Source organism: Hermetia illucens, chromosome 5 (genome assembly GCF_905115235.1).
Source record: "Hermetia illucens chromosome 5, iHerIll2.2.curated.20191125, whole genome shotgun sequence".
Classification (NCBI taxonomy): Eukaryota; Metazoa; Arthropoda; class Insecta; order Diptera; family Stratiomyidae; genus Hermetia; species Hermetia illucens.
Genome location: NC_051853.1, coordinates 10,898,473 through 10,910,771, shown reverse-complemented (window position 1 = coordinate 10,910,771; position 12,299 = coordinate 10,898,473). Strand labels below are relative to the sequence as shown.

The 12,299-nt window shown below is 46.3% G+C and overlaps 1 protein-coding gene across 1 annotated transcript; it reads right to left on the bottom strand.

Annotated features, from left to right (window-relative positions):
• Positions 1 to 6,907: 6,907 nt before the first annotated feature.
• Positions 6,908 to 8,461, bottom strand: LOC119657865 (mucin-5AC-like). Its single transcript, XM_038064990.1, has one exon. It carries the CDS (start codon positions 8,438 to 8,440, stop codon positions 7,004 to 7,006), a length of 1,437 nt encoding a protein of 478 aa, XP_037920918.1. The 5' UTR covers positions 8,441 to 8,461; the 3' UTR covers positions 6,908 to 7,003.
• Positions 8,462 to 12,299: the final 3,838 nt, after the last annotated feature.

The window sequence follows — 12,299 nt, the reverse complement described above, 5'->3', positions numbered from 1 at the left end:
CCTTGCTGTAGTCAATTCTACCAGGCCCAGATTCCAAGATGGACCGGTTACCTTAACCCAATTGATATTACGGAACTATAAAGGGGATCAGCGATGCTTTCGATGATGCCGTAATAATTTACAGTCGCGTGGAATTTAGAGGGCAACATGTCGTATGTTTTTATGCAGCCAAGGAACACGTCTTCCCATTAAATGCCCGACAAGCAAGCGCTTTCTACACTACAGAGCGTGGTTCTGTTGGCCAACTTCTATCGGAATGTGAAGAGGAGCGTGGGAGCTATCCTCCAAAAGGTTTATTGCTTATATTGATTCAGAAGTAGCTCTTGCGTAGGTCCGAACCAGAAGGAGCTGGAAAATAAGCGCAAGGTTTCCCAGCTCCTAGACCCCCCAACCCATATGCCATTTGAAAGGTCCAATTCTCCTCTCTTCAGGTGATCACGGATTAAGCTCCTTCTCTGGAAAAAAAGATTCCCCCAATTTACGGCCATTTTCTCAGCTCCTAGACCCCTCCAACCCATATCCCATTTGAAAGGTCTAATCTGTCGAAGAATTACAGATGAAAGGTGCTAGGACATAAGAAACATAATAGAAAATAATAAATGCGCCCGCTTTGGGCCAGGAAATATTTAGGGTAATGCAACTGCGAAGGAAAATTTCAGAGGAGAAGATGGATTCAGCACGGAAGGGATATCTAAGGGCGATCGAGAATGCCTTCACCAAATGCCACCAAAAGTCACATGGTCTTCGTCACAGCGAAAGATAGAATAGCCTCCGTGGGAGTCAGCATCCAAAATTTTGTCATTTACCCAGATTTCAAATATGTAAATGACATGGTGCCGGAAAACCAGGACAGATAGGTTGAAACGCAACGGCTTGGATTTTCTACTTTTCGCGGGAGACGGCGTCAAGGCACGGAGATGTCAGGAGAATGAGGAGGTTTTGCTCTTGATGTGAACGATAATAGTGTCGAAAATGAACCAACTTCGATACGAAAGGTCGGACCGTGGAAGGAGTCGTTGGTCGGTGGAGTTCGTTTGACATAAACAGGGGGCTGCGTGACGAGCTTTGGTTTTAAAGAATCGTTAAATTGAAATCAGTATTTAAGGCCACCCGGGGCCGCCTGGAACAGGCACGGGTGAAGGATAAGGCGTCCAGGGTGACTTGGGTACTATGGTAGTTTTAACATTAACAATTTTCACTAGGCTGCCCGAAAAAGGGGGTAGAGGTTAAGTCGCCAAATTCCTGTCGGCATTCCTAACCCCGGGTTCCAATCGGGGCTACCTGCTAAGGCTAAAGTTTTACCTACGGATCAGCATATATTTTCGGGCAGCAAATAGCCTCCGGGCAAAAATAAGCCTACTGCCAAAAAGCCTTCGGAAAAACCGCCATCGGGCAAATTGCCTCTGGGCAAAGCGCCTCCAAGCAAACCGCCTTCAGACAAAACACAACCCTCGCGTTGTGCCAATGTTGAAGGGAAAGGATCGTCTGGGACATCTACGGCTAAGGGCAAACCAAAGCGGCAGCAGTATTCTGACGCTTCCAACTCTTCGGCTCTAATGGCTGCAAAGGAGGCTCGGCCGGTAACGGCTAAGTCTTCATTTGCAGCCAAGACTATCGAAGCCTGTATAACGACAACGAGTGGTTTAGACAGTGCTGCTCCTCCTTCAACGATGTGTGGGAGGGTGCGCGATTGACCCTGAAGGGGGTTTCCGAGCTACCATTGTTTAAAAAGTGCTTTCTCTGGTTTCCAGAAAGGGGGCGTAATGATGCTGAGGTCCTTGAACAACTTGGAGTCCAGAATAACCGCAACAGCTCCACCTGGATGCTACTAGGTAGCCTATAGGCCGCGAACTTTCCTCACTATTGCCGTTTCTGAACCAGATATTCAGAAGGTTCGGTAACAAATGGGCTATCGACTTCACTACGGGCTTGGGATCGTCACATTATAAATGTCGTCTGTTAAAACCATCAAAAGGGACGTGCAGCCCACGGCATCTTCATCTGAATCGTAGATGAGGTGCCATATCTCTAAGGTAAATTTGCGGCATTGTAAAACAACGACTACACTTATCAGCCTTCGGAACAACAGCTGCTAGACATGTATATACTTCATAAAAGAACCATGGGTTTGTTGGTGGAGAAATGAGGGGCTTAAACTTCCGACATGCTGAGTTGCTGTATACCAATGGAAGTGATAGACCCCGCTCCTGCATACTGATTTCAAAAGAACTTCCAAGCTATCTTGGTTAACGACCTATGTGATGGCGATACCACAACGATCAAATTGACCATAAAAAGCCAACAGGGAGATAAGAAGATTCTAGGGTGCTCTGCTTATTTCCTTAATGACGTAGACAAGGTTTCCAATTGAACATTAATCAGAGCTGACCAACATGCCCAAGGTGATGATAGCAGGATGTGATATGGCCCACTATATATGCTGGGAACGCAAGAGAATCGAGTATCTAGTAGGAACCGAATTGTAGATCCTCAATTTGAGTAATGAACCAACTTTCTTAAAAGTGGTCAGGCAAGAAGTCATCGACACCACGGTGGCATCCCCTGACATTGCGGCTCTTGTCGGAGAGTGGAGATTATCAAATGGTATCACGCTCTCTGATCATTGGCACATTGATTTCGTAAATGGCATGATCGAGCAAAACTGGGCGGCCGAGTTACGATCCCTGGGAGAAGCACCAAATCCATTGCAGGAATTGAGAAAACAACCCAGATGAACCCTACCAGCATGAGAGAGCTGTCTACTCAAGATGCCAAAGAAAAGTAAAATACCACGGTGGAACTCGGATTTGCTGAAACAGAGGAGAATGAGAAGGGTGCTCTTCAACTGCGCTCCAAAGTCTAATTCAGCCGTTTGATGGATTCAGTACAAAGAGGCCCAAAAAGCTCTAAAGAAATGCATAAGGTCCGCCAAAGGATCATCATGGAGACGCTTTTGCGAAGAGACCAGCTCTCTTGAAGCAACCTAAAAGCTAAAGCGGATTCTTTTCGAAGGGCGCAGCCAGCAATTGGGTTGTCTATGTTTACAGAGCGGGAGGTACACAGAAAGCAATAAGAAAACGGCAAAACATTTGCTTGAAGTGCTTTTCCCAGGTAGCATCGAAAATCTCATCTCGGGGCCGACAGACACATACAGCCTTCAACCGGAAGATCGGACTCTGGCATGCAAAATTGTTTCACTGGTGCGAGTGAAATGGGCATTTAACACGTTCCATAGATATAAGTCGGCAGATCCGCAGTGCTTGCCTAGCACACATTTATATTCCAACCAGCTGGCGTGATGCCAAGGTGATATTTATTGCTAAACCAACGAAATGCGTAGCCTACATAACGACGAAATCTATGAGCGATACCATGACCGTCCGGTTGTGGATAAAATCCGGCTCAACAGGGCGGGTCACTTAATCGGTATGATGAGGATGACCCAGCCTGGAGACCCTATAAGAGTAATATCTATGGTAGAAAAAGAACACCAGGCAGACCCTGCGTGAGATGGAAGGATGGCGTAAGTCAGGACGCCAGGCTTTTAGGGATATTGAATTGGTGGACCTCGGTGCAAAAACCGGGGTGTCTGAGGTTGTTACGCCGTTGATGATAATGAAGGAAACCCACCAGCACAGACGCAAGAAGCTTCCGGCGGATCAGTCTGACTTCCTTTCTGGTAAAAGGCATGGAAAGACTCGTATATTAGTTCATAAGGAATACATGTATCCCTAAGTGGCCAGTTCATTGCAGGCAACAATTAACCAGAAAGCAAATCCACGGAGACAGCACTCCATGAAATAGCGAAACTTGAGAAGGAAATATCCGTTAAAGAATACGCCCTAGGCGCATTTATGGACATCGATGGCGCCTTCAATTATGCCTCATTCGCGGCGATTTGTAAAGTGGATAAAGGAAGTCTATCGAGTCAGGGTGTCTTAGGGGTTGCCCACTGGAAGGGGTTCTCTCTCCTGTGTTATGGCTCCTGGCAGTGGACACCTTGCTATGCTTCCTCGAGGGCACCAAGGTCTTCACACAAGCATTTGCCGACGATCTAACCGTAATAATTATCTGCTAGTTTAGGGGCACAGTATCTGACCGCTCGAATGCAATACTGCAAGTAATCCACAGTTGGTGCCTCCATAATGGACTCACGGTGAACGCTAGGAAGACTGGACTAGTTATGTTCACTAGGAACGACAGGTGGTACATCTCACAGCACACCGTTGCAGGGGCGGAAATCCAGCTGGTACAGATAGTCTAATATTTAAAAGTACATCTGGATTCCAAGTTAACGTAGAGGTACCATATCCAGAAACAATACCAAAAATCCTGCAGATTGCCCTGGTGATGTAGGACTGCGATAGGTAACACCTGCGAACTTTCACCAAAACGGATTCATTGGATATATACATGGAGAATAAAACCCTTTTTGATGTATGCATGCTTCGTCTAGTAACCGAGAATGAACTTTGCTAACAGCAGGAGGCTGCCGACGCAGATTCAGAGGCTCGGTTGCCTAAGTAGTGGCACTCGAAGCTATTCATAATTTACCTCCAATCCATTTAGAGGTAAAACGGAAAACAGCTAACGACCCATATAGGATTAATACTATTGGCACGTGGAAAGGCGACCAATGATTCAGTCAGGCGTCCATCTGGAAATTTCATGGCAAACATCAGGTGGCTCTAATGACCGCCAAACGTATGGTTTCCAGATTCGTCTTCGAAAACACATATTCCGTCGTAATCGCTAACAGAGAGGAATGTTCGATAAACGGCCCCGAATCTTTTTGATTTAAAGACTTAATCATCTTCACCGACGGGTCAGTCATGGAAATAGGATCGGCCCCAGAGGTGCTTCCGAGAAATCCGATTACGGAAGTGGTTCGACTTCTGGGAAAAATAAGGATCATATTCCAGGCGAAGATTTATGCCATTTTGTTGACAGCAGATGAATATTTTCGGGAAAAATGGAGGAGTCGCATTATTCGAATCTGTTCCGACAGTCGGGTAGTATTATCAGCACTATCAGCAATTGGTGTGGAACTGTCATCAGACGCTGCTGAAACGTGGCCAACTGAACGAAACATTCCTGATGTGGGTACCGAGGCACTCAAACATTGCTGGTAAAGAGGAAGCTGACAGATCGGCTTGCCAGGGTTCCGAACCAACAATAGTGGGGCCAGACCCGACTTTTGGCATCCGGCCATCTACTGTCAAGTCTACTCTGACAGGAGAAATGACAAGGATTCACGCAGCCGAATGGAGAAATTCGAACTTCTGCCGGCAGACGAAATTCTTTGTGAAGGAACCCGAGGCCGCTATAGAGGCATTTTTGTTGTCCCTTATGAAGTGGGACTTTAAAACCCTAGTAGGGCTTTTGACGGGACACTGACCCTTAAACTACTGCTTGGAAAAAATCGGAGTGGTGGTCTCGGCCATATGCAGCCAAAGCGAGGAGGAAGAAGAGGCGGCCCTGAACTTCGTATGCAGCTGCCCGCCTTCTCAGAACTCAGACGAAGATACCTTGGTAAGATTTTTTTCAGCGAAGATCCTAAGCATCCTCTCTCTCTGGAAAATGTTCTCAGATTCACGAAAGTCTGCGAAAGCCATGATCAATAGGCAATCTCCGGGGATAGTGGGGTCTAGCAAAGGTCTCAGTGCTTGGAGCTGCGGCTCCTCGAACTAAACTAATCTAATTAAGTCGCCGAAGAAACACTGTCTACCTTTGAAGCAGCCAGAAGGAGTTGTACAGTGGGGAAGACTCTTAAGGACTATATAAAGGAAGGGGTCATGTCAACTACCTGCTGCAATCGCCATTTGGTTTGCTGATGCTTATTTGAACCCCGTTACTAAGTAATCCACCGGTGGTTGAAGTACCTTACCAGTGAGGTTAATATCCTTACTCCTCATTGATTTTCACTCTCTTCCGCCGTTTTGCATTGAGTGGGAGCTTTAACGAGTCTACCGGCGATCACCACATGACTTTCTCATGGTTTATACTGTGACCTACGCTAACTTTTAGCAGCCCTTTTTACTGCTGAAAAGCAGTTTATAGTAGTCGATAAAACGACATTCGGGGTTTCTTGCCAGTCGAACAAACCCTCCTATAGTACCACGAAAATAAATTGTCCATTAACATAGGGTGCATGAATATATTTGGTCCTTCCACAATCAGAATCTTTTTATAGACATACGACCGTAGCATTAGTACTCAACCATAACGAAAAAGTCGGATACAATTTATGGTAGATATTTAGTTTAAAGGGAATGGTATTCATAGCGATTAGACATAGCTTGACTAAGCGGTCGTCTTACCACCACCCCCACCATCAGTCATCGTCAGACTCACATTTATGTTTGGAAGCAGAAAACCGGGAGCCATGGTCGCACTTCTTTTTGCTTGCTTTCAGCTTTCCACCATCTTTATATTTGCATTTGTAATATTTATGGACGTCGTCTGGATCTGGGAACTTCCCTGCCCCAGGACATTGAAACTTTGGCTTTGCGGTTGTTGTTGATGTTGTTTCCTCGGAAGCTTCAGTCGTGGTTATTGATCCAGATCCTCCGTCATCATCATCATCGTCGTCATCACTGTCATCGTTGTCATCATCGCCATCTTTGCATTTCAGTACTTTATCAGTGATGCAAATTTGCATGTTTGCAAAATAATTGGTACCCGAAGGACATGTCATTTTGGCGGTAGAATACCCGCCGTCAATGTTCAAATAACAATAGTAGAAGCTTTGGCAGCTGTCTGGGTCGGGGTAGTATCCAACTGAGTTGCATTTTATTGGTGCAGGTGTAGGAACTGGCGTATCTGGGGGAGCACATCGATATAAATCCGGAATGAACACCAGACCTTTGGAGCACTGTAAGGATACTGTGATATATCCGAACCTGTCGTATATGCAAACATAGAAGTGTTCATCATTGGATGGGTCTACGAACAATCCATTTTGGGTGCAACTGAAGGGTGCAAGAGTGGTTGTTTCATTATCCTATCCGCTGGTTGCTGTACTTCCCGGCTGCGAAGTGGTAGCGACTTCGGTGCTGCTTGGTGGGACCTCGGGTTTGCTGCAGAATTTCTTTTGATCGTCGAATACCAATCCCAATGGACAAGTGAAGAGAACTTCTCGGTATCCACTTCCATCAGGATTCTCGAAACAATAGAAGAATTTAGTATCATCTTCAGGGTCGGCAAACACTCCTTCCGCACTACAAACGATGGGCAATGGTGTAGAGGATTCACTGGGTGACTTTGGGCTAGATATATCCAGCTCAATACATTCCAGCAGATCAGCATCAAATACTTGACCCGCTCCACAGGACAAGGTAATTGGGATGAACCCGGCTTCGCCATTGGGGAAGCAGAAATAAAAATTACTATCACTGTCAGGGTCCGCGAAAGCTCCTTCAGTAGAACATTTGAAATCACTATTCGCTTCTGTGGTTGTTGGAACTTCATCAGGGGTTGGAATTCCACATCCTCCCAGATTTGCTATGAATTTTGCTCCTGCACCACAGTTCAAATCAACTGGAATGTAACCTCCTTTCCCATCGGAAAAGCAGTAGTAGAATTTGGTTTCATCGGATGAGTCAGGGAAAAACCCTGGTCCTGGACATACGAAAGGCTCTGGTTCGAGGGTGGTACCATTTCCGGAAATTCCACATGTCTCGATTGATGAAATATATTCAGTTCCTTCTCCGCATTCAATTTTTATCGAAGTGTATCCACCAGTATTCTCCGAAACACAATAGTAGAAACTCTTGTTGGTTAGTGGGTTGGGGAAGGCTCCTAGAGCAGTGCATACAAAAATTCCGTCATTGATTGTTGGGGCAGAAGCTTTCGTTGAGGATTGCTGGGTTGTGGTTGAAATCGGCTTTTCCGTGGTTGGTTCAACCTTGGGTGTCGTACTTTGCCCCGTTGTTGATACCACTTTAGTCGTTGTAGTTAGGAGCTCAGTTGTAATAATAGGAGTTGGGGTAGTTGAGGCGATTGTGGTTGTCTCAAGTTTAGTTGCGACATTGGTAGAATCAGGATCCCCTGCTTTCGTTGAAACTATCGTTGATGGCTGTGCGTCGGTGGTCACGGCGACCGTCGTTGGTCTTGCAGTTGAGGAACGTTCCGTCGTATCAACCGCAACAGATATAATGGGCGCAGGAGTGCTGGCACCGTCCCGAGGATCATTAGGAGTTTGCAAGGCACATTGTTGAGATTTTGCATCAAAAGTATATCCATTCCAGCAGGATATTAAGGTTGACTTATATCCACTATCGGTATCTGTACAGTAATAGAATTTCCCACTATCATTGGGATCGGGGAAAGCACCAGCTGCAGTACAAGAGAAGGACCCATCATCAATGAATACGACTGGTCCATAATTTTGACCCGCAGCCAGGACCACCAGCGTCCCGAGAATTAACAGATACTTCATCGTTTTATCTAACTTTCTTTGCTATTCTAAATGGTTTTTTACACAACTTTCTGAAATTTCAAAACAGAACTACTTGAATGCCAGCAATTTGGTTCACACTTATATATCCAAACTCCTGCGAGATTATCTTTTCTAACACGTGACTTCTATCGATCTGTCTTTCATGATAAGAAAATTGATTTCGGACAACTTTTCAATTCCTATTTTCACGAGGAGTGATGTCTATTTTAACAAGGTTTTCTGCGAATGGACATGTTTAATTGATCAATTTCACAGGAAAAGAATCCAATTGGGACTAATTTAAAGATAACAATGCACCAGATTAGATTGTTTAGCTATAATTTGATGAGACTAATTAAATATGGAGGTAGATACTTTACATCCATGATCACTAACTCATCCAATGACCTGGTGAATAGGATGACACTCATGGCAGTGTTTCTGGGATTCTCTTCTAAAGGGGCAGTGCGTTTTCCGACTCCGGTATCATAGGGAGTAAAAGCGAAGCATTTAGGACTCACGTCTGAAGCCAAGTGCCTTGTTTCACATATTGAAGAAAAGGGAACTAAGGATCTTGAAAAATATTGGTTCTCGATAGCCTCAGTCCATTGAGCAGGGGCTTAAGAATCACCGGAAAGTGTTCCCCACTTGTTGAAAAAGGGACAGAACTTCTAGGTAAGCAACGATGCTTCGGATAGAAACTGATCTCATGGCTACAAACTTTGACTATCGAAAACGGATTCTGACTGGTTTTAGAAATGTCCGCGCAGTCCTCCACAACGATGTAGGTGTCCTTCGGTATGTTCACCTTTTCCAGCTTGGGCCTGGATGAAATTAAATGAAGAGACACCACTCCTCCCCATTTTGCGGCACTATGATTGTGTACTTTGGAAAGCCTAAATGAACATGGCGCGCTAGCATGGCTTGGGAGTTGATTACTGACAGGTTCTTGACTTTGAGGTTCCGATCCAGGCTAAGCAACATCAAAATTGTTTATAGTGTACACAATCCGTTAGAAAGTGCCGTCCCCAAATAGTAGAGGAAGGCGATCAGGCCCGAGTCTGGAAGGAACTCATCAAAAGTGGCTCTTGCTACGGAGCCTCACCGGAGGTTATCTAATACCCTGGGAACCAGGAGGGTTGTGAGAGCATATGCTCCAGGAGGGTTCCTGGACGATGTGCTTTCGGCCCGGTTATTTGCGGTTAGGCGCTTGTGGGAGTTTCATGGTGGTTGTGGATAAGCCTACATCGCGGGCAGAAGTGTCAGATAGGTTTTGCATCCACTGGTATGAATGCTAAGCCTGCACTCAGTAAAAACCAGTACCGCTGTACCAGTCATGGCGGGACTCTGATTGTGATCTCCAAATCAATCCGTGTCCGAAGAGGACCTACACGGCAAGTACTCACATTAAACCCCCAGGACCTTCAGTAGTGTACACCAACGAACATTTCCGATATACCCCAGGAATATACCTTCTGTAGACAATTAGATGCTCAAAAAGGCTTCCTAAAAGCGATGTTGAGATTGTGTTGAGATTGTGATGGTTTATACTGAGTGCAGGCTCAGCATTCATGCAAAGCCTATCTAACACCTCTCTCGCAACTAAGGGGTACGACGTCCGAGTTGTACAGCGCTGAAAGCAGAGAATAATAATGAGTATTAGGCTATCGTCCATGGTGGTATTTGTGGTCCAGGTTATGTTTCCGGTCAAGTCCCAAAAAGGTGCTAAAAAGGCTATCTGTGAAAATGTGGCAGCGGATTGATGAATGCAATGAGTTGAAAACTCTTTTGATGGCTTCGAACAGGAGTGAACCCGACGCGTTGAGACTCCAATACCGTGACAAAGTACGAAAGGTGTACCGTAACGTACTGTCTAATAAAAAGAATTTCAGCATAGCGTTGGTCAGACAAGCGAAAGTGGCAGAAAATGAGAACAATTTATATATATACAGTTGACACTTACCCCTTGGTGTGGTATAACACGTCAACGACACCTACGCGCCATGCTCGCGGTTACCTGAAATGCGATTCATTTCCCCGCCGACTTCCCGAGCCGCTCGCACTCCTCCTTTACTGTTCTGTACCAAGTGCCCTTGAAGCGACCCACTCGTCAGCCATCTTGGGCATGCCCGTAATGCAATTGTCGGCCCTCCTTGAGGGACCTATCCACTGCCACTTCCGTCTTCCTATCACATCGCATACGAGTGAAAGCCTGTGCGCCGACCAAGTTGTTCATTTGAGATATCGCAGGACAGCGTATTGCGATGGCACCACGTAGATAGCTATTGACGAAAGCTTGAGGCTTTTCGGTAACCGTGCAGTTCACCTTCCATGTGTTACTTGCATATGGCATTACAGAAAGAACACTAGCGCATAACAATCTCAACTTGATCTTAGTGTTGAGAAAATCGTATTTCCAGATTTTAGACAAGACAGCGATAGCAGATCTAGCGCTGTTGATGCGCCAGAAACCATGCTTCCAAGATATACAAATTGATCGACGTTTTCGATGCTCTCCCTATTAATGCAGATAAGGACAGTGCGGTGAACCGTCACAAGAAGAAATAATATAATAATAATAACCGCCATAGCCGGTTGTGGAAGGAGGAGGGAACCGCGTCCACGTCCTCCGTAATAGCATCCACCGTGGATCTCCCTGCTCTTAACCCGAACTACCTTGGGAATAACTTCCAGGCAGCGCGGGTCGCTTCAGTCACTCTACTCCTGGTGAGCTATTCGAGCACTTTCCGGCCGGGTCAAGCATACACAGCTGTCGGTATGCTGACGCCAGCTCCGGGTATCCTTTTCTATTGCTAATGAGCGCGTCTCACTACTTTCCAGTGACAGGGGAAAATGCCCCCCCCCCCCCCTCCTTCAAGCAGCAAGTCTGGTCGTTGTCGGAAAACCAGTTTGCAAACTTCCGCCGTGAGACCATCAGGACCCTATCGTGCTGCGGAGTCTCCTTTTTGCTGATCCATACTCTGCCTTCATGACACATGCCTCCTCGCAGGCGAGTAAACTTTGTACCAAACGTCGGAACTTATGACACTCTCTCCGTAGTTCGGCAATTTCTGCCGTCCATTAGTAGGCTTGTCACGGTTGCAGCCCCTCCGGGGCATGGAAGCATCACACGCTGTCGTTATCAGGTTCATCACTGCGTTTATGACAGTGTCAGCTGCTAGGCAACCAGACCCTGAAGCACCCTCCAGCGCGCCTCTTCCGAGAGCTTCGACGTACTTCCCGATGTTCACCCTGGCGACATTCCGGGTTGGTGCACGTCGGCAAGTAGCGTCATCCACTTCGAACCCGGTGTACTGCCGAGATGGTGACCAGGATCCGATGTTTAAAACTACGAACCATTTCCAGGACCTGTTTCCCTCAAGAGCCTGGGTGAAGCACGCCCCATTCAAAGGCCCAAGCATTAAGATCACCGCCTACTAAGATTCGCACTCTGCGCCCGAAACGGCGTTCTCGACAGCATCAAGCCGGTGACGAAAGTCGACATCGTCTTATTCAGCGTCAGGTAAACGCTAAAAAATGTTATCTATAAACACCCAATCCACACAAAGACGTCCCGGATGGCAGCGGTACCCGATAAGTCGAGATGCCATGAAGATGGGTCCTTATTCCAGTATTACTCGCTAATTAGCACTAGATCAGCGTTTACTTTCGCAGCGAACTGCGCTTGCAGCTGTTGAGCGGATGCACTCCGATACATGTTAATTTGTAGAATACACCCTAGCCCTTTCTAGTTCCGCTCTAAAGATTGGACACCGTCCCGAGTTCGGAGTGTGGGCGAGGATCTCATCAAACGCGCTACAATCCCTGCAGAGAACAAAACTCACGCTATCAATGCAGG

Coding starts and splice junctions, on each gene's coding strand:
- LOC119657865 (XM_038064990.1), bottom strand. CDS start 8,440: ATGAAGTATCTGTTAATTCTCGGGACGCTGGTGGTCCTGGCTGCGGGT.